Genomic DNA, 22,775 nt, shown 5'->3' on the forward strand with positions numbered 1-22,775 from the left:
TATATATATCTATCTAGCATCTGCATTTGTCTCGGCCGCAACCAGCGAATCACGGCCGCGATTTTTGGCATTTTGGGTATTTTTCAACCAAAAAAAACACCACGGGGAAATAAAAATTTCTTAAAATAGAAAAAAAAAGAAATTGAAACCGAATCTCTTTACTTTTAGAAAGAAAGTTTATTTTTGGCATTTTTTGGTCTGTGAATCGCGGACGCTATTTGGGTATTTTTCAACAAAACAAAAAAACACCTCCAGGGGATAGAAATTTCTTAAAATAGAAAAAAAGAAAGAAAAAGAAACCGAATCTCTTTACTTTTAGAAAGAAAGTTTATTTTCACTCCAGCTTCACTTTGTCTCTTTCTCACTTGTTGACTCCACGTTGATTTGTTATTTTTATGTGCAGAATATAAGTACATTACATACTATTTATATTGCTGTTCCCCTTTTATTTTTTCCTTCTTTGTTGTGTTTTAAGTTGTTGGTGTGTTAATTTTTTTTCTCGTTATTGTTCTGATGTGTTGTTGTTTTTCTTTTTTTATGTGTGTTTATATAACGTACTGTCATTTAATTTGATGTAGTTCCTACCTTTGTATATATATTTAAATGTGTTATGTCAGAGCGTGTCTCCACCAAAACCGTACACTGACATTAGCAAGCCCCTTGTGTGCGATTCCATAATTTGCATGTAATATCCGATAGGCCTACTTTTTCTTGAATTACACACGTTTAGGATTAAAACTGCCAATCATCAGAAAGGTGAACACTTAGTTAATCTTTGTGGTTGTTTATGTGCTGTTCTAATTTTGATTTCATTCTGTTGTGAAACCTTTATTTTTCACGATTTTACACTCTGTGTGGCTACAAATGATATTCTGGATGCTTAATACAGAGCTCAAGAAATTCTGGTGCTTTAAATTAAGTTACCTCCATCAACATATTGCCATATATGTACGTCGTCACATAGAGTTGAAAGCTTGAAAATTAATGGCAACTGTTGCTTTTTTTGTGGCAACTTTTGAAACAAAAAAATGGCAACAAATGCAGATGCTAGATATATATTAAGTAACTCTGTTCACTTGTTCTGGGGAAACTTGTAAAATTCACAATCGACTTCCACAATGTTTTGTTTTATACCATAAGCAGCCTTATTTTGGAGACTATTTGATCCTCTTCTCAGTGATTGTTTGTCACCTTTTATTGTAGTTGTAATTGTCTAAGGCAGCCGCCCATTATTGAGGAGAAAAGTAGACGTCTTAGTCTTAGACAGGTAGTTGTCTTACAGCCTACACAATGTCATTATAACGTTAAAAAAACAAGGGGGGAAATGAAAGGTAGTTGTTTGTACAGGTGATTCTCTTATTAGTCTTATACGGGTGGCTGTTAGAGCCGGTCAGCTTTATACAGCATAACACGGATAGCTCGAATTCATCGGTACCGGCCTCGGTAGTTCAAGGAATCCGTAGTTCGATGCGATAGATATCTCACAAAAATAAAGAAGAAAGAAAAAACAATGAGTCTGCAGGTACAGTTCAACGGATTCGTGATTTCGAGTCTTCTGTGTTCTACCGACCTATCCGTGTTATGTATTATTTTACTTACACATTCATTTTTTGTTGTCGTTCTCAGTACCCCGATGCAGTGACGGAGAAGGAACTGCGGTCAGCTCGGCACGCTGTCGGACAGAAGATTGACAAAGATGTATCTCGCATATTTGATGTGCTTGAGGTAAAATAAGACAGTGTAGTGCTTACATTTTTGTCATTTGCACACTGCTCCTCTCTTGTTACTTCACTGCACCCCCCAGGGCAGTGCCACTGACTGAAGTGTCTTTAGGCCATTCCCAAAGGGGGGGCATTTCTCGTTCAAGCATAGTAGAATTGTAAATGGGCTGACTCATGTCACGTTCATAACTGTGCCTGATCTACAACAGGGAACTGCTGCTTTTTCTTTCCTGGTCCTTACTATTGTCATTTTCCTCTACTTCTTTTGTATGTTTGTCGCTCCCTTGTGACCTGCTATTTTGGGGTGCCTTGATAGTTGAAGCAGACCTTGTGCTGTTGAAGCTAGAGAGGTGAGCAGTCTAAGTCTGATTCCCTGTAAATACTTCTCTGTTGACACCCACCCCTTGGCTCTCATATGACCTCATGCAGTTGCGAGCGCCGTAAAACCCTCTACTATAATATAAATATAAAATACTTCACTGCATTAAAGAGATGATGAACATGACTAATATGAGGTAAAATAGGATAGGTTGGCTTTTTTTTTTTGGGGGGGGGGGGGTTAATATGCCTTGGTGAAGGTGAACACCTTTTCAAAATTCCTGTGTCAGTGGGAAACAAAGTGTTAAGACATTTTTTGTCCATAGTTCAATCAAAAATCTTTAAACTCTATCCTGATATTAGTAATATTGGAGAGGGGCGGGGGGGCAATTTGTGTGGCATTGTGAAGAAATCAGGTGCTCGTCAAAATAATTAAATTGAAGAAAACAGCATTTTTCCACTAGTTAGTTGTTTGGGGGGGGGGGGGGGTTCGAATTTTTGTTTTTTTTCCGCTAAACACCTTTTATGTCAATTTAAAAACAACTGTGTGGATTATATTGAAAACCTTTTGATTAAAAACACAAAAATTGCAAATTTTAATTTCCCAAAGACTCTCAAGCTATGGAAATTACCAAAGTTTGGCAGCCATTTTCTCAATAAATTTACCTCCGAAAACAGGCGACCCCTTACCTTCTTCAATGGGAAATATTTCGACTTCTGTTCAAGACAGATTATTATTTTTTCATTGAAAGCAAGACAAATTTAACATGCCCAAAAACTGACGAGCGCCTGATTCCACCGCATCATGACACGTTTGTCTTTTTGATTATAGTTTTTAATAGAGTTAGATACTGAATCAAACATTAATTGGTAGGTAATGTTAATGGTAGGTAATTTTTCAAATTGTTTGGTGTTGTCTGTTATGATTATATTCATATATTGAATGGAAATATTTCTCAGCACTTCTTGCTGAAGAACATTTTCACGATCCCCGACGACGTGGTCCTCCCAGAGGACCGGTGCCAGACAGAGGAGCGGGCGGCAGACAATGGGATGGAGGAGAAGAAACGGGAGCTCAAGCAAAAGATTGTGGCTGTGAGTGTGTCAGGGACGTAAATGTTTCAGATTTCCTCTGATTTCAGATTGTTTAACCCTTCCTGCTTTAAAAAAGAACAAGAAACAATATTAGTAAAGGGAGAGAGAGGGGAAGAAATCAATAAAATTTAAAATGGAATGTAAAAAAGTTTCTCCAACGTAATTAATTGAATTACGTGGTGCATTGGTCTTACACATAGTATTATTATTATTATTATTAATATTATTGCTTCTACTGTAATAGTCCTAAAGTCTTTCTCGCACATAAACTTGGCACGGAAACACACACCCACTGTTTATTCTCACACCACACGCATAATGTGTGGCGTTGACGAGACTTCTATATTCACTCATAATTGTAATTGACTGCTCAGTGGAAGAATCTGTCATGCGTCACTTTTCAAAATGGTGTTTGGTGGAGTCTTTACGAAGCAGTCATAACGTGTTTTCTTTCCACAATATGTGAGGCAATGTGGCGAAATCTGAAAAGCTCTTGTCAAAACAGTGAAATCAAAGAAAGCGGAATTTTTCTGGACGTTGGACAATTTTTTTTTTTTTTTGTCGACACCTTTTATTAAGTCTTTAAGAAAAACGTGCCTGTGTGAATGTTACAGACAAGCATTACTAAAGGCACAAAAAATGAACATTTTTCAGTCTCAACGGATGCTCAAGCTTTTAAAGTCACCAGACTTTGGCAGCCGCTTTCTTGCTAATTTTACCTCTCATACCAGGCGGCGCATGCCTCCTTCAAAAGTCAATTTTGGGGCGTATTGAGCTAATTGAGTTATTGATATCATCTTAAAGCTTGTTCATTTGTCTTGCTTTTTGTTTCACAGTCAATTTTTTTTCCCCTATGTTCAATTTGTTATTGAGGTTTTTTGTTGTTTTTGTAAAAGGGGACATATGTCTATCATTTTTTAAATTATTTTTTTTTTTTGGGGGGGGGGGGTTAGTTTTGGTAGGGTTTTTTTTTCTTTATGACTTTTGACTTCACTCTGCTCTACATTGTTGTTTGTTTAAATTTAGAGACATTTCATAAAAAAAGGTTACAGTTTTTTCCGAAACTCTTTTTGTCAGATCTTTAAGAAAACTGGATGTTCTGTAACTTGTCGTTCATTTCAACTTATGTCCTCTCCTTTAGGTTATATGATTTGAGCAGTGCTTTTTATCTGCCATTAAGTTTGTTAAAAAGTCTACCTTCATCATCTAATAATAATGATAATGATAATGTGGATAATTTCTTAAGTGCCCACTCCCGTAAACTACAGTTTTAGGTGCTTTACAATACCTTACTTAATCTCAACACAAAACACAAGTGAATGAACATACATACTTACATTCGCAACATTCACATTATCACATACTTACATTCGCAACATTCACATTATCACATACTTACATTCGCAACATTCACGTTATCACATACTTACATTCGCAACATTCACATTATCACATACTTACATTCGCAACATTCACATTATCACATACTTACATTCGCAACATTCACGTTATCACATACTTACATTCGCAACATTCACGTTATCACATACTTACATTCGCAACATTCACGTTATCACATACTTACATTCACAACATTCACGTTATCACATACTTACATTCGCAACATTCACGTTATCACATACTTACATTCGCTACATTCACATTATCACATACTTACATTCGCAACATTCACGTTATCACATACTTACATTCGCTACATTCACGTTATCACATACTTACATTCGCTACATTCACGTTATCACATACTTATATTCGCTACATTCACGTTGTCACATACTTACATTCGCTACATTCATGTTATCACATACTTACATTCGCTACATTCACGTTATCACATACTTACATTCGCTACATTCACGTTATCACATACTTATATTCGCTACATTCACGTTGTCACATACTTACATTCGCTACATTCATGTTATCACATACTTACATTCGCTACATTCACGTTATCACATACTTACATTCGCTACATTCACGTTATCACATAAGCAGACAGTTGGGTTGGAACCCACAGGATAAAAGATCAAGGGGAAGACCTCGTGGAACCTAGAGAAGAGTCACAGAAATTGATGGACAGAAAAGTGGGAAGACATGGGATAACATCAACTCGGACTCGCAACCGTAAGGTCGTGGGTTCGAATCCCGTCAAGGGCCCGACGTTGTGTCCTTGGGAAAGGCACTTAACACGAATTTTCCTCACTTCACCCAGGTGGGAATGGGTACCCGGCTATAGACAGCGAAAGATCTTGTCAGTTTGTTAGTGTTTGAGCGCTTAATCGGCTGCTTGCACTGTATGCTTCCCGGGAAGCTGAGAATGTTTCGGAGTGTTCTATGGTCTGCTGGGGTAATAATATAGTGTAAAGCGCATAGAGCCTGCTGTTGAGCGGGGATATGGACAGAAAAGTGGGAAGACATGGAATAACATCAAGGAGCTAGCCCAGCATAGGGAAAAGTGGAAATTGTCTGTTTGTGGCCTTTACCCTGATCCAGGGTAAGAAAGGCAACGATGATGGGGATGACAAGCAGACAGGTCGAACCTCGTGCTGTGTGTGTTCGTGTTTGGTAAAGTCTACGTTTTTGTTGCACATTTTGTGTCCTCCTCAGGTGAAGATTGCCAACGCTCAGTTAAGTAAACACATTGAGGACTCTCAGGCTCTCCAGACTGCATTGGATGAACTTTCAGAGAAAATGTCGTCAGAGGGAAAGCTTTCTGGAATGAGCGGTAAATCCCTGTGATTTTATACATATGGCGGTTTCCGTCTAAAAACTTGGTCATCAAGGGAAAGAAAAAGCGAGTTCGAAGTCTAAGGCAGACGCTGTTCTTACGAAAATTTCAAGGGGCACAAAATAGCTTCTGTCCGTTAGCTTCTCTTTCTTATTCTATGATAAAATAATGACACGTGTGGCCAATACTGACACCCGAAAGAAGATAGAAAGGTTTTCTTTTTTACAAATATGTGTGTAAATGTCTGACTGGCGTGCATTGTTTTGGGTGTAGAGGGGAACCAAAGGCGTCACAAGTGAATTTTCACGTCGCAGCATTGTCACTATGATTTAATAACATATGGAAACTACAGTCTGGTACAGACGACTCAAACACATCATGGATTGACAAATTATGTGTTCAACACATCCATGATATGAGTCAACCGATATGACAACAAATTAAAAAGATTGAAAAAAAATCAAGGATAGAAACTGTTACGGTACAATGGTTGGAAAATAAATCACCAACGGATTTGCTGTTGCAGATTTGCCACACACAGCTTTTTGAGAGACACTATGTCTCTTTTGAAATGTGTCCAACTATCCTGTGTTGCAAGTGAAGTCACCCAATTGGGCGGTGCTACTGACTGAAGTGTCTTTAGGCCATTCCCAAAGGGGGGACATTAACCATGTTGTTATGCACAGTAGAGTTGTAATTGTAAATGGGCTGATTCATCAATGTCATGCTCATAACTGTGCCTGAACTGCAGCAGGGAACTGCTGCTTTTTCTTTCCTAATCCTTACTATCGTCATTTTTCCTCTACTTCTTTTGTATGTTTGTCACACTTGTTTCCCGCTATTTCCGGCGTGCCTTGATAATCGAAGCAGACTTTGTGCTGTTGAAGCTAGAGAGGTGAGCAGAGTAAGCCTGATTCCCTGTAAGGACTTCTCTGTTGACATCCACCCCTTGGCGCTCATATAACCTCTACTAAAACAAAACAGAGCATGGGACTAGACTAGAGATAGGAAGAGACATGGTACCTGCTTGCTGGAACCGTTGAAGCAATGCCAGCCCATGGTGGCGTCGGTTGCTTAGTGGTTAAGCTCTCCAGACTCGCAACCATAAATAAGGTAGTTGGTTTGAATCCCGTCAGGGGCCTGACATTGTGTCCTTGGGAAAGGCTCTTCACATAAATTTTCCTCACTTCACCCAGGTGGAGATGGGTTCCCAGCTATAGACCATGAAAGATTTTCTCAGTTTGTTAGTGTTTGAGCGCTTAATCAGCTGCTTGCACTGTGTGCTTCCCGGGAAGCTGAGAATGTTTTTGAGTGTTCCATGGTCTTCTGGGGTATTGAAATGGTGTAAAGCGCACAGAGCTTGCTAACCAGCAGGGATATGCGCTATGCAAATGCTATTTTTTTATATTATTATTATCATGTTCTCAAATTTGACAAAGTGTGCTGTTTTTCTCCTGTGGTGTAGCATATTGCCTTGTCTGAGCTCTTAAGGATAGTAAGCGAGGACAGTGCTGAGGGATAAGATGACTTCTCTCTGCCCTTGCGATGACACCAATGTGTACATTTCACCCAATTGCACGTTGATTCCATTCCGGTGCAAAATGTTTGACATAAATTACACGTAATCAGATACCGTAATCAGGCAGTGGTATTTATTATATATATATATGTTGTACAAGAAAAAAAATGTAGCAAAGCTTTTGTTTGAATTTTTTTCTCTTCTTGTATTTCACAGCTGGAGACATGAAGGATTACCTCTCCTACTACAGTGATTTGTTGAGTCGCGCCGTTTCTGACAGGAAGGGGACCTGATCTGGCACAAGTCATCTGTGTTGCTGTTGTTGTTATGTCGTTGTTATCGATCCAGATCAGTGTCGCTAAATCTTGTAGTCTTTTGTAAATAATTCTTTTTCTTCTTCAGTGAAATAGTGTCATCATCATCATCGTTGCGTTTCTCACCCTGCACCAGGATATAGGCCACGGACAAACCCTTTCCACCACTCTCTATCCTGGACTAGCCTCTTGATGTTATTCCATGTCTTCCCACATTTCTGTACATCAATTCTGTGATTCTTCTCCAGGTTCCACGCAGCCTTCCCCTTGATCTTTTACCCCTTGGATTCCAATCCAACACTCTCTTTGCTATGCAGCTGTCTGACTTCCAAATCCATCACCACCGCCTTCTTCCTACCTGATCTCTGACTGGTATCTGTCTTATTTTCCTTAACACTTCCTCATTGGTGACCCTGTCTATCAATCTGATCCTCTGTAACTTCCTTAGACATTTGTTCAAGAAAACCTGGAAATAGTGTACGGAGATGTAGAAAGAGAGAAGCAAGCACTTTGATTGAGGAACCATTGATTCTTTCTCTTTACACTCACACAAGGACACAATCAGAACAATATGTCGCTATCATTATCGATTTTTAAAATGCTTGCATTAGCCACATCTTTCTTATAACAAACACTCAGATTCAATGAAATCTAAGGTTGTGCTCAATTACTTTGTTTTATATGTGTGTGTGTGTGCCACGACACATTGGAATCAGATGCTCGCCAATTATGGGGCATGTGGAGTTATTAGTATCATCTGAAAGCTGATTTATTTGCCTTGCTTCCAATGTATTAAATATCCATCTATCTTGGATCAGACATTTGCGATATGAAGGATGTGAGGTCACCTGGTTTCAGTGGTGAAATTAGCATGAAAATGGCTGCCAAAGTTTGGTAACTCCAAACATAAAAATGACATATTTAGTGCCTTTAATCAATGTTTTTCAGTAAAATTCACATGGAAATGTGTTTTTATATGGACATAAAAGTATTAAAAGAGACTGAGCCAATAAATAAATATTCAATAAAAATTTCTAAACTGACGGAAAAAGGCCGATTTCTATATTGTGACAAGTGCCTGATTTCACTATGCTGTCTCAGATATATATTTGCCAGTTTCACTGGGTAGGATTTTTTGCCGCTACTGTTTTCAGTAAGTTTCAAAAACCTTTTGGCCCAACACAACTAGATCTACACCATGTCGGGATGTAACTTAACCATGTTGTTGTCAAAATTATTCTTGTAAAAGACTGAATCATGTCAGTTGACATACTCCCTCTACACATCTACACCGAGGAAAAAACTTTTGTTTCTGCCAATTTCTCTGTATAATCCAATGGAATTTTAAGGTTGTTTATTTATTTTTGTATGCAATGATTTTGCTCCTAGGTTAATACTTCATTAATACATAATGCAGAGTATTGTCTTCTGACATTATGCATTGTAGATCACGGTTAGTAAATTCATGTATTTCACTAATTACCATTTTTGTTTTTGACTGACACCCTTGATGTATTTTTCTACTTTATTGTTTCCTTTGCTGAAGAATTGAGTATGTTTTGTCCTAAGTAGCATTGTTTATCTTATTGGATTTATTCTTTTCAACAATTCTTCATGAAAAATTTTGAGATCATAGCATTTAAAAAATGAATGAATTGACATACACTTTACGTATACCGTCTACTGACTTTAAAGCACAGAAACCTAGAATTGGAAGTCAGTTTATGCGAAGCATAAATTTAACTCACTATGAATATGACACCCATGGCAGCAAAGGTTCAGTGTAGGAGCTAATCTGTATTTCAATTTCCTCATCCTTTCGTCCATCCCCCTTTGTTGAGATGACAGTCACAGAGTGAACCGCACAGCCTAGTAGTAGTAGTACTTGTTTGTGTTGTTCTGTCTTCTCTGTGAGCAGATTCTTTGGGAATATCTTGTCAGCATGTTCGTGTTTGAGTGCCTGTAAAATGACAGCTTGCTCTGAATGCTTCCAGAAAAACTAAAAATGTTGCATAATATTTTTGGGCCTGTCGGGGTAACAAAACAACATTATGTGCATTCAGCCCACTATTTAGTTGAGATATGCCCTGTGTAAATATGCAATCTATTATCATTGTTGTTATCATTATCAGTGTCATTAAATATGAGAATGAAAATTGTCAGACTGTTCATGTATTATTCTATACAGAGTGTTTACATACAGCACTGCACACTATGGATATGGAAAAGGTTATCACTTTACCAGTTTGTATGCTGTACCTTTCCTTGAAAGAATGAAATGTGTACTCAAGATGAATGATGCAACAGAACATTAACCATTTTCTTGGTGTCTTTGAGTCCAGAATTTTCCAGCTGACTATGGCTTTATAAGCTTCATACCATAATGACAAAACATGACATAACATTTTGTAAATTACTGCACGCAGGTGGTTGGGCGGCGTCACTGATAGATCCTACTTCTTCACTTTCCCTCTCGTTCCTGTCTGTGTGTCCTACTTTTTCCCAGCCCTAAGATGACTACTATTTATTATTATGCTATTACATTGATGCACTTCTCTTTACTCAAACAAACAAATGATTAGTGCACAGAGAGGCCTTGTCCAAGTGAACAGAACATTTCCTTCTACATCTAGACTCTCCCAGTTCTACAGTATTTATACAGGTCAGAGCAAAATCTCCCCCCCCCCGGGGGGGCAGTACCACTGACCGAAGTGTCTTTAGGCCATTCCCAAAGGGGGGACATTTCTCGTTCAAGCATAGTAGTAGAATTGTAAATGGGCTGACTCATGTCATGCTCATAACTGTGCCTGATCTACAACAGGGAACTGCTGCTTTTTCTATCCTGATCCTTACTATTGTCATTTTCCTCTACTTCTTTTGTATGTTTGTCACTCTCTTGTGACCTGCTATTTTAGGGTGCCTTGATAGTCGAAGCAGACCTTGTGCTGTTGAAGCTAGAGAGGTGAGCAGTCTAAGTCTGATTCCCTGTAAAGACTTCTCTGCTGACACCCACCCCTTGGCGTTCATATGACCTTATATTATGCAGTTGGGAGCGCCGTAAAACCCTCTAATAAGAATAATAAAAGCAAAATCTTCTCATGCATGAACTTGCGGTATGATTGGAATGTGTGGATGTTTCTACGATCAATACAGCATACACTTACCATCAAACTTCCAGCATGTTGTTTTCATTCTTCTCTTGGCACAATATTTGCTCCAATACTTTGTATATATATATATAGATGTCCCCGTGGTTTTATGCATAATTTCTTATTATTTTCCTTTATCATTCTTCTTTCTTTGTTAAAATTAACAGCATCGCATAATTTCACATTTTGGGGCTCAGTTTGCATAATTTCATAATTTTTTTTTGCATGAAACTGCGGAGACAGATATAGATACTGATTTACCCAACACACTACTCTCTAAAAATACAGTCTGGCACTGATAAATTAAATGCGTCAGGGATTGACAAATGTGTTTCACACTTCAATAATTCGGGTTAACGGATATAAAAAAGTAAAGAAATAACAGTTAGGGAATGGCAAATTGTACAAGTTATCAATGATTTCAAGTTTTCCTTGTTCACGTGATCTGTGCCTGACTGTTCTGATTTACCAGGCAGATCAAATCCTAAAAATATGCATCTCAAATGCTCTGTGACATTTGATATCGCCACTGGCAGTTTTTGTGGTTTAAGTATCTCAGATATCTGCAGTCATTTTTTAAAGTACAGTATACTATACAGTAGAACACGGCTAAAGCGGGACTTTTAGTTCCAGAAGCAAAATCCTGCTGTAAGCAAGTTCCCGTTCTAGGAACGCAAAGGGGAATTACAGAAAAATCACACACTACAAGCTCTCCTTTTCTTTTACTTTTTTAGCCTAACAGCGCTAGGCCTATGGCACATCACTGTTGGCGGAGTGGTTTGCGTAGCGCATCCCTCCGTACCATCTATCTCTGCCGCCTGCCCCACCTCACTCATCACTGGACTTTCCAATCGCTGTATCCAAGTTCGGACCTTTCCTTACCCCGTTATACCCGAGCACAGGTAATTGAGTTTACATACAAAAAAAGGGGGACTCCGGTAAGTTCACGCTGTAGGGATGGTCCCGTTGCAGCGGGTGCCGCTACAGTTGCAATTTTACATGAGGAGAGCCAAAAAACTGAATGTTGTTGCCAAGAAAGCAAACTGTTTGCAAACGTCCCAAGTCAATATCTTTACTTTATAAGTATACAGTTTTGACAATAAATTTATTTTAAAGCTGAATGCTTTCTCTGTAAAAACATTCAGTTTTTTGGCTCTCCTGTGAAAACTGTACATACTGCATATACTGCACATTCAAAGATGACAGCAGATATATAGGAGGAGTGGCTTGACTTGTATAAGATCTATAGCGATGTACAATGAGTTTATTATCTTTAGCAATAGGCAGCCAAAGAAAAAAAGGACTCTGTGGTTTAAAAATATGAAAGCTGCAGGGGACAGATGAGTCCCATTTTGCTAATTTGGAGAAATCATAATTTTTAAGCTTGAAACTTCAAACTTAGTCAAAAGAGAAAAAGATAGAAAATATCCTTTCCTTTTAACATGGACAAAGTCATTTTTCCCCCTCTAAAATGTTATGTTGTTAATAAACTGTAAGGTCAGGAAGCTTCCGTGGATTATCTCAAAATTATAGAAAAAAACGGCTCTTGTATGTCCCCTGTAATCATAACATGACACACTCGAACACCACGTATGTCAATAATTGCACAAATATTTATTATCATCAGCATAGTCAACAGTGTGGGTCTGTGTATAATAAAGTCTTACAACAGAAAAGACAAAATATAGATGATTTTTCCAAGTGAACTGACTTCCTACACCCAAGTAGTGAAAAAGTGCTAGACTGGGTCAACAATCGGAGAAACTCAAACTTGGTAGTTTTCTGTTCACCTCCACAGGTGCCGTAAAGATATTTCTCAACTTTCAGGATTATTGTCATCCTCATTACTAATCATCATACTAGTAGTAGTAGTACTAATGGTAGAAAAAAAAACATAAAAACTATGACCCCTGTGACTTTATTATAAGCCAGACCCACCAAGGCATCAAAGCAAACTAGACATTAAGTGAAAAAGACAAAACACCTCTGGAGAAGGCTACAAAAATAGCTGTGAGAAATTCAAAATGTACCAAGCAAAACGTAAAATGTCATATCTGAGCTGAGATTGGAAACGGTGAAACATTTTACTACAGTAGTACTAAAAGCATAGAATTGGTCATAAACCTTGATTTGCGCCTTGTGATAGAGAAACAAAGAACAAGCACCACATAGAATTTACCATCATGAATCTTCAACTGGGACTTGCAATAGAGAAGAAACAAAGAACAAGCATCACCTATAATTTTCATGAATCTTCATCTGTGCCTCGCGGTAGAGAAACAAACAAGTAGGGCCTACATTAACACTCAACCAAGTGACGCTAACACATAGCCTGGGGTGTCAGAGGAAACTAATACACGTATGATTTCAACGTATGTTGAAAATGTTTGAGAACAGGCAGACAAGCAAGCAAAAGCCATAAACCTATACATTATCGGGAGAAAAATGAAAATAGGAAATACAGCTCACTTGCGAGAGAGTTGAAAAGCTTGGCAATAAACAAAACAGGATAAACGAACAGAAATAGCGACTCGAATTACGGCCAATTAAATCGGCCCCAACACCACAGAATGAAACTTGCAGCCAACTTAATCAGCCATCGACACTTGGAGGGTTAAGAGAAGGCTGACTGAGTTGTCAGCATCCTCACAGCGATAGCACGAAGAGATAGAGGCATAGAGTACAATATACAGACATGTAGCCTTACACATGGAACACTGAAGCAAATAGCCGGAGACTGAAAATAGTAAGTACATTTCCAAACTTTCATAATCTTCTTTATCGTTAACGCTGAGGCTAACCATAGATAATTGCATTTTGGCATTAAAACACTGGAAATGTACCGCAAGTCGTTGGAGGGTGCCCCTGATAAATCCTACTTCTTCCCCACCCCTCAGTTCTTTCTGTGTTTTTATCACGCTTTTTCCTAGCACTAAATGACCCATATTATTGTGTCGAAGTACTTCTCCTTCTCCCCCGGCCCACCAACTTGTAAGTAAAAATGAAAGCTCAAGAGAATTTCCTCATAAAGTATAGAGAGTTGATGATTCCAATCTCACAAGATGGCTAATAAAAACACATGTGTACAACAACACGTAAATATACAACTGTACCAACTTGAATTGAATAGGAAATGATATAGAAGATGAGCTTCCTTTAAGCTTCACAACTTTGCAAAAGAGCATATTTCTTCATTTACATTTATTAATGTATCACTAGTATCAGTATTTAATCTATAGATTATAAAGTCCATTAGGAAGAGCAATAAGAATAGCATAAAGTGGAGTCCGCTTAAACCAAAATTCCAGGGGCTCTGGATTTTCTTCGGTTCAGCTTGGTTTCCAGGTTAGAGAGTAAAAATATTTTGGGATTTCATTTTCTTTCTGTCTGCCACCTTTTTCTGATTAACCATGTTTGATTTGAGAGGACTCTACTATATATTATTATACCTGTTATAGTATTAATCTAAAAAAAAAAACATAAGGAAGAACACATAATAGTAAAATATATATTATAAAGAGAGAGAAGGTATATGAGGAAGACACATGAAGAGGGAAGAAAAGACAAAAGAGATTCTCTTTTTCACCAAATTCTTCATCAAAGGAGCGCACGGAGTAGGTCTGAAGATTTCCACCAACTCAAAGAAAAGTGAACCTCACATTACGGTACCCTCACACTTCAGCTGAAAAGCTACAGGATAAATAACGTCAACGAATTGTTAAAATGTACTAATTACTAAATTAGGCCCCAAAAGCAAAATTTTACAGGAGAAAGAACTGTTAGTTACATTCTTTTATCAAGTATTTTTTTGTGCTTTTAGTTTTTATTCAATATTTTGAACTAGAATTTCAACACAGACTTTCTTGAGCACGCGCAAAAATATACCACAGATAAAGAAAGATCTGGAACAAAAAAATGTTCCAAATGTTGGGGTTACTGTTAGCACATTTGAACAGCTGGCCAATGATAAAATTTGTACAAAAGGTGAGGGAGACACAACATGAAACCAAACAAATTCCACGCTACATCAATGAACACATTTCATTTTCTTCTTCTTTTCATTTGACAAGGGCAAACATGCTTCACATTTGTAAAGTTTGAAAAGGTTATACATTGAGAGAGATGTGAGCCTTCTACTTCTATACAAATGTACCTCATTTCACCACTTTCAGTTTCTTGGTCATAAAAGAAATAAATATCAACAAAACGATCTAGTACACAGTGATAAAACATGAACTGGCATCTATGGTGTAGCAGTTAGGCGCTTCGCTGTCGCATGCAGGAGACTTGAGTTTGATTTCTAAATGAGAAAAATTTTTATCAAATATCTCTGTCTTTCTCACTCTTCTGCTGAGATGTATCTCTCTCAGGACAGGTTGGCCCTGACTGTCCCCGTGGTTTTATGCACCCCGCATGATTTAGCAAAATTTGATCATTTTTTTGCATAATTTCTGAATATTTTCCTTTATCATTCGTTGTTAAAATTACCAGAATCGCATAATTTCACATCTTTGTGTTCAGTTTGCATAATTTCAGAATTTTTCTTGCATCAAACGACGGAGCCAGTCAGTGATGTCCGCCTCCTAAACAAGCTAAATTGTGCCCAATGGGGGTGTAAAAACACCCACATTTGTTTTCCCAAAAACACTGATGATTTTGCGAGGAAATGAACTGAATTACACAACATAATTTCCCAGTTTAATTTAGTTTATAAAAACTGCTGTCATAAAACAAATGTATAATTATGATTAGCCTTTACAGTATAGACACACAAGTCTCAGACAACACGACAAAAGCTCTTGCGTAAGATACGGTACATAAAACAAGATAGATACTACTTGGGTACATTGTTTTATATGATGCCACAAAAGATTCTGTTCTGTAAATAAAGAAATAATGCAATAAAAGAATGGCAAAATTTTGAAGACTCACTGGATAAATCAAAGCTCACAAAAAAGAACTCAACAGTTCCTGATGCCTAAAATAAAATAAATAAATATATATATAGTCATTTACTACATATCTAATATACTGTTACGGACAACAGAGACATTTTCTGCCATCTAAAATTAATGTATATATTGTTAACATGTGACTTGTATTTACCAATGTCAAAGACAAACAACAGTAAAATATTAAACATTTGGACCAAATTGATCACATATTCTATATCAAATTACACACTTAAAGTCAGCTGAATCTCAGAGAAAAGCAGGCCCAAGGTTTCGGTACGTAGCCAAAGCAAAAATATTAATTATTTAATTCAAAATTAATCTTTAAACCAAATGAGAAAAAATTTATCAATAGAAACAGTGTCATTAATAATGAGCATTTTTAAATATCACACCATAGAAGAAAAAAAAAAGAACTAATCGGTGTAAAAATTAATGTGCACAGTAACTTTACTGTAGACAGAAGTACCTGATCTCTACTTGTTCCACAACCTCTCGTCAATAAATGGAAGATTGATAGTAATGATAGAAAGAAAGTCTTTTACACCCTTACCAAAAGAATTTTGAACATTTAGGAGACTGGCTGCACTGACTGACCCTGCCTGTGGTGAGGGCCAGCCAAGGCAGAGTGGGATACATGGGTGGTTGGCGGGTGCTCTGGTGTGGTTTGCTTTTTCTTTCCTCTCAAACATATATCGTCCTTATCTCCCCTTTTTCTTTTTTATGTTTGTTACTCTCTTGTAACAACACCTCTAATCTTCTGGCGCTCCTATGACCTTATGCAGTTGCGAGCGCCGTAAAACCTCTACTAAGACTAAACTAAGAGTGGGATACATCTCAACTCTAAGACGGAGAAAATCCATAAAATTACTTCCCCACTGAGGAATCAAATTCACATCTTCAGTGTGCAACAGCAAAGTGCCTAACTACTACACCACAGACACCTGTCGACCATCTCACACTGACTTGGAGAATACAGGACCAAGTAGGCTACAGTGTACAACTGCTTCAGAGAACGGTGGCAAGTGGTTGGCGGGTGCTCAAGTGTAGTTTGCTCTTTCTTTCCTATCAAACATATTATATAATTCTTATTTCTCTCTTCCGTCTTTTATTAGTGTTACCTCTATAGAAAATCTGCGGATGTATAGGTCATCATCAGTCAGTGAAGGATGAGCTATTAATTTATTCATATATTTATTAAATTAAACTCTCTAGTTACATTTCATATCTTGAGCAAAAGTTATAGGACCTATTTGTGTTGCATGTGCCATAAAACTTTTACTAAATAGAACAGAACAGAGAATAGAGAGCGGCTGATGCCAACAGGAAAACAACCAAGTCTGGAACCCGAACAAATCTTTCACATTGTTTGATTTCACAACATAAACATTTATTCCAACCAAAAATGAGACACTTTGGAGTAAATCTAATCTTTTTATAGATAACTCATCACAGACATAGATATATATACAGGTACTGTACCAAGACTAAAAAGGAAGTAAAAGAAAAGAAAAAAAGTTCATCACAGTGTGATATGAAACATAATACATATTTCAGTATAACACGGACAGATCGAACACAGAAGACTCGAAATCACGCACCTGTCGAACTGTGCCTGCAGTCCCCATTTGGTTTTTTCTTCTTTATCTTTGTAAGATATCCCTCAAACTACGGATCTCTCGAACTATCGAAGCCGGTCCCGACGAATTCGAGCTATCCGTGTTATACTGTATATAACTATAACATATAACAACCATACAACAATCCAAATGTGAAGAAAATCTTTACGGAAAAAAACGTCTTCATCTCTCCTGGACTCTGGTATCATGTGGGTACAAAACTACACAAGTTTATATCCCTAAAAAAAAACTGCAAAGGGGAGGCTACTCAGAACTCTGCCCGGCTCTGTTCATTTTTTCAGCAACGCAATGCCCAGACCCACTAGCCCGCCTAACGCCAGAGACGCACCACCAACAATTGCCATGCCAAGTAAGCCATCTGTAACAGAAAGGAAAAGAAACAAAAGAAAACAAAAGCTTTACAATGGCATACATAGGAGTGAAATATAAATATACACACATAAATAAATAAATAAATAGGATAGGATGGAAATGGTATGGCTCAAATACCCCTTCCAACATATTAGGTTTCTTTGAGATGCACCATCTCTGACAATAGGAAAATCCACCTTCATAAAAGACGTGGACACTCCTTGTGCTACTTGTAGGTCCTACTTCTCTTCTCTCCCTTTCTTGTTTAGTTTCTGTTTGATGAGTGTATTGCTTTTTCCATGCACTCAATGACTGCTTTTATATTGATCAGTGATATTTGATATGTCTCTCTCTACTCAACAACACAAGCTGGTGGAGAACTATGGAACTCTTCAAGCAACCCGAGTCTAAAAATATCTCTGTAGGATTCAAACCAGGGTCAACTGCACAGCTATGTGCTGCAGTTTTATCAGAAACGGATGTTAAATTCAGAGATACCATCTCTTACATAACCTAATACTAATAGAGTCGACTACGGATGAGCAGGTATTGTCATTGTGGGAGTAAAAACAGCTACTATAATGTCCCAAGCAACTTGAACATGTTGTGAGAGGATCCGTTTGACCCTGCGGAGGGGAACTCAAACCTTAAATCTCCTAAACCATCGTGTCCTCGTGTCTGTCAAATCATAAACAATCCTTCAGCCCCCCAGTGCACAATAGGCACAGCATATAAATACTGAAAACCCACAGGATACAGACACATGTCATAATGTCATACAAAAGAAAATAAAGGGGAAAGTATGGATGGTAAACAACATGGAGAAAATTCACTGGGATTTCTGGATTTCTGAGGAACATAATGGGGCTGAACCGAAAAAAAAAAACATAAATAAAATGCAGGAATTTTAACCGACAATGGCCCATAAGATTCCATCTACTCTACAGCAAACGGTGTTTATACTACATTAGTACATGTATGCTATTTTTACACATGAGACCTTTTGTCCACCAGCTAAGAGTCTATGATGAGTTTTGGGAAACAGCAACAAAACCGGCAGAAAGGACAGAGAAAGAAACACCTTGTGCCTACCCACAACCTACAAACTGAAACCCACAACACAACTTAACGCCACCATATTGGTAATTATAGTAATTCCTACAACTACAATGGAAAAGAACAACAAACAAGGAAACTGAAATTTTACAACACGAAAAAATTTTTGAAAATCAACAAGAAGAAAAGCACATCCTGACTTGGTTAACTTCTCAACACTATACCGTATACGCTGCTCACATCAGAAACTGTTCCAGCAGAAGGACCATTTGATGTAATGATAATAATAATTCTCACTCTGCCTTTCACAACACATTACATTCCATTTGACTATTCAATCCACCTCCTCAGTGTTGAAAAGCATTGCAGCCCATTACGCATAAATATTTACAACAGTCGTACACAAGTGAAGCGCATCTTCTTCTACAACGTGTCCATAATCTAAAAGTGCGTAACCCTTCTCCCCAAGTGACAAAGTCTTTGTGAAGGAGTTATGCCTTGACAACATGAAGTTTACACAGAAAGCACAGCTCTCCTGTACAGCCAAACAAAAATCTTGAGATAAAGATACATATAAGACTACAATACAACCCTTTTAAGACCTGAAATTAATAAGCTAATACCAATGCCAAAAGAATATCCATCAGAGAAATTATCAATATATGCTTATAATAGAATAGTACACTAATTTAAACAATGCAGAACAAAGAAAGAAAGCCAAAAACTAAGGAACATGCAAAAACAACGAAGACAGAGCAAGATTCCTTTCCTCCTTTATTCTGACACATGTGTAAAACACTTTATATATATATATATATAGGGATAAACGTCCTAGAAACTTGAGTGAGAAGCAAATAATGAGAAAGATCCAAAAGACTCAAGCCCTTACGAGGCCTGGGGGGACTACTTCTTCTTGACGGCTGCAATAGTGGCCCCGACAAGGCCGCCTAGGGCCAGCACAGCGCCACCTACAATAGCCATACCCAGCAGGCCATCTGTAACCGGAGGATAAGAAGACACAGTTGGTTTGTTTTGTTAGTTTGAAAAAAGACAAGCACATCGACACAATAAGTCATTTATCAAATGGAAAAAACAATAGAGATCTATAGACCAGAACAATAGAGAAATCGAAAAGGAGTCAGACCTACCAGTAGCACCTTCCAATCATAGAAGAAACAAACTTCGTCAAAACCGAACTTCGCCGGCCTCCGTTCATTGAGAACCTAGCCGAGTCTTCACAAAGACAGGCTGGATACTTTTACTTTTATCAAACAGGCACAACAGTATTGATGACACCAATAGCAACAGTGGCTTTTTTATTTGTGAATTTGTTTGAGCTGAACTTAAGGACCCCTGTACAGAAGACTACAGTTGAACATGCCATAACGGTCACCTGTACTAACGGCCACTTTCCATTTCCCCCTTGCATTTTTTCCATATAATTTAACTGTGTAAATTGGTCAGGGTTCCAACGTGGCCGCGGCCACCTTATTTTATCAACCCACTGTCAAATTTACCTGCCTCAGGCGGCCAGGCGTGGTCACTCATTGCCCGACGCTTTGTCATAAATTTTGAATCGGCCCCTCACGCTGCGGACGGGCCATCATAATTCATTCACCTGTTGTTATTGTTAGTCGCTCCAGTGAATGTTTACCCACGATGACCAATAGGCAGGCCTTACAATAAATTTTAAACTGCTGGTGAGGGAAGCGTGTGACCCGTCATAACCTATAAGCCCCGCCAACAACTCATGCACAAATTGTAAGTAAGGTGACTGGTCACTGTTTTCTTTACCTAATCTGTAATAAAGTAACAATGGACGTTGACGTGAACTTGCAAAAGAAGAGTCGCTCGTTCTCCTAGTGGGGGCGACCGGTATGTTTATTTTGCCATGGCACTTGGTATTCATCGTCTTACTTACATAATATTTCGTTCATTTTACCCTTGCACTAAATCAGCAACAAAAAGAAAGCTTACCAAAAAAACTAACTAACAAAACAACACAAAAAAACCTCACGAGCACACCATTCGTCACTTGATGGCCGTTTTCCTGTTTTCCTCGACAGGGGATTCCTGTTTGAGGTGATACCTCTAGTCTAACACAACACATCTATAATTTGCTGGAAAACTCAAAAATCTACTTCAGCAGGAAAAATCACTCATGGCGAGTTTACTCCGTACGTGCGAAATGTGTTCAAAATAGGACAAGTTGAATAAACTTGCTCAGGACTCAAAGGAGAGTGACATGAATAAAGCTTGAAAAGAACTGAATTTGCTTGCGTGCAACAAGATAACAATAGGTAGAGATACCAAAGTACAGTCCGCCAATGACTTTATCAATACTATACAGAAGTTTATTATACCACCATAATTAAAAGGAGAAGATGGAGATGGATTGGGCATGTTCTGAGAAGAGAACCAGACTCTATTGGGAAGACTGCCCTCCACTGGAAACCCGAAGGAAATCGCAAGAGGGGCAGACCCAAAGTGACCTGGAGACGCACAGTAGAGTCTGAAATGAAGTCCTGGAATCATTCGTGGGGGCCATTGACCAAGAAGGCCCAAAACAGACAGAGCTGGAGATCCTTTGTCACTGCCCTAAACGCCAGATGGCGTAACGGGTAGTAGTAGTAAGTAAGTACAGAAATCTATGGGGAAAGATGATGTGATCGAGACAGTGGTATCTAATAAAGGACCAGACCAGACCATCAATGATTTGGTGGCGTCGGTGGCCTAGTGGTTAGGCTCTCGGACTCGCAACCGTAAGGTCGTGGGTTCGAATCCCGTCAAGGGCCCGACGTTGTGTCCTTGGGAAAGGCACTTTACACGAATTTTCCTCACTTCACCCAGGTGGGAATGGGTACCCGGCTATAGACAGCGAAAGATCTTGTCAGTTTGTTAGTGTTTGAGCGCTTAATCGGCTGCTCGCACTGTATGCTTCCCGGGAAGCTGAGAATGTTTCGGAGTGTTCTATGGTCTGCTGGGGTAATAATATAGTGTAAAGCGCATAGAGCCTGCTGTTGAGCGGGGATATGCGCTATACAAATGCTATCTATTATTATTATTATTTATTTATAGAGGCACCAGCCATCCATGTCCAGGTGCTGTTTTAGCCTGAATCTAATAAAGGAAACAGATTGCCAACAAACAACAATAATGATAATAATAATAATTGAATTCATACAGCGTATATCCATGCTCTACACTACAGAATGCTCTAGATGCGCTTAACAAATACTATGACCTCCATGATAAAAAGCTCTGAAAATATATAGTTATTAATGATTGAAGTAATCAGGAAAGAACAGATTAGAATTATCTTTTCTCTTGACATAGCATTTGAACTGACCTTTCTTCATTTTTGCCTTAATGTAACCATCAAGCTGTTGGGCTTGACGATTGTTTGGTTCAATTTTCCGAATGGCTTCAGTATACTTCAGGGCTCTTTCATATTCCTGCACAGAAAAATTGGCCAAAAATTTAGTTTTGAAGAACATCTAAAGGAAAGGGAGGAGGAGAGAGAGAAAGAGAAAAAGAGAGAGAGAGACACAGAGAGAGAGAGACAGAGAAAGACATATGGTGGAACAGAAATATGTGGAAAAGAAAAAGAGAGAGACCGACAGAATGACAGAGAGAGAGAGAGAAAGAGAGAGAGGTAACTTAGAGAGAGACACACAATGACACATAGTAGAACAAGAACATATGGATGAGAGAAAGAGAGGGAGAGACAGAGAGAACGAGAAAGACAGGTAACAGAGCGAGAAAAAGAGAGAGACAAGTGGTGGATTAAAAGAAGAGCTCAGTGGCCTGGGTGCAGCTTTCTGTATGGTACAGGATGTGAAGGTTCAAAACGATAAAAGTTGTCAGTTCTTCATCTTTCAAACATATCTGGAAACCTCTCTCTCTCT

The 22,775-nt window shown here is 38.3% G+C and overlaps 2 protein-coding genes across 3 annotated transcripts in view; one reads left to right on the forward strand and one right to left on the reverse strand.

Moving 5' to 3' along the window:
• Window positions 1–8,631, forward strand: part of LOC101852963 (protein MIS12 homolog) — a 13,307-nt gene extending 4,676 nt beyond the window's left edge. Inside the window, exons 4-7 of the mRNA XM_005110037.2 lie at window positions 1,627–1,725; window positions 3,000–3,134; window positions 5,766–5,883; window positions 7,622–8,631. Coding sequence (XP_005110094.1) covers window positions 1,627–1,725; window positions 3,000–3,134; window positions 5,766–5,883; window positions 7,622–7,698 — 429 coding nt within the window. The 3' untranslated portion in view covers window positions 7,699–8,631. The remainder of the gene's footprint in view (window positions 1–1,626; window positions 1,726–2,999; window positions 3,135–5,765; window positions 5,884–7,621) is intronic.
• An 8,288-nt stretch (window positions 8,632–16,919) lies between these two features.
• LOC101853197 (mitochondrial fission 1 protein) lies at window positions 16,920–22,322 on the reverse strand (the record flags this gene model as incomplete). 2 transcript variants are annotated; one of them, XM_013088964.2, is given in 3 exon segments in its annotated part: window positions 16,920–17,818; window positions 19,757–19,862; window positions 22,217–22,322. In XM_013088964.2, coding segments are annotated over 2 exon segments (198 nt in total), but the record flags the coding sequence as incomplete, so codon positions are not given.
• Window positions 22,323–22,775: the final 453 nt, after the last annotated feature.

The sequence above is a fragment of the Aplysia californica genome, unplaced genomic scaffold (genome assembly GCF_000002075.1).
Source record: "Aplysia californica isolate F4 #8 unplaced genomic scaffold, AplCal3.0 scaffold00844, whole genome shotgun sequence".
NCBI lineage: Eukaryota > Metazoa > Mollusca > Gastropoda > Aplysiida > Aplysiidae > Aplysia > Aplysia californica.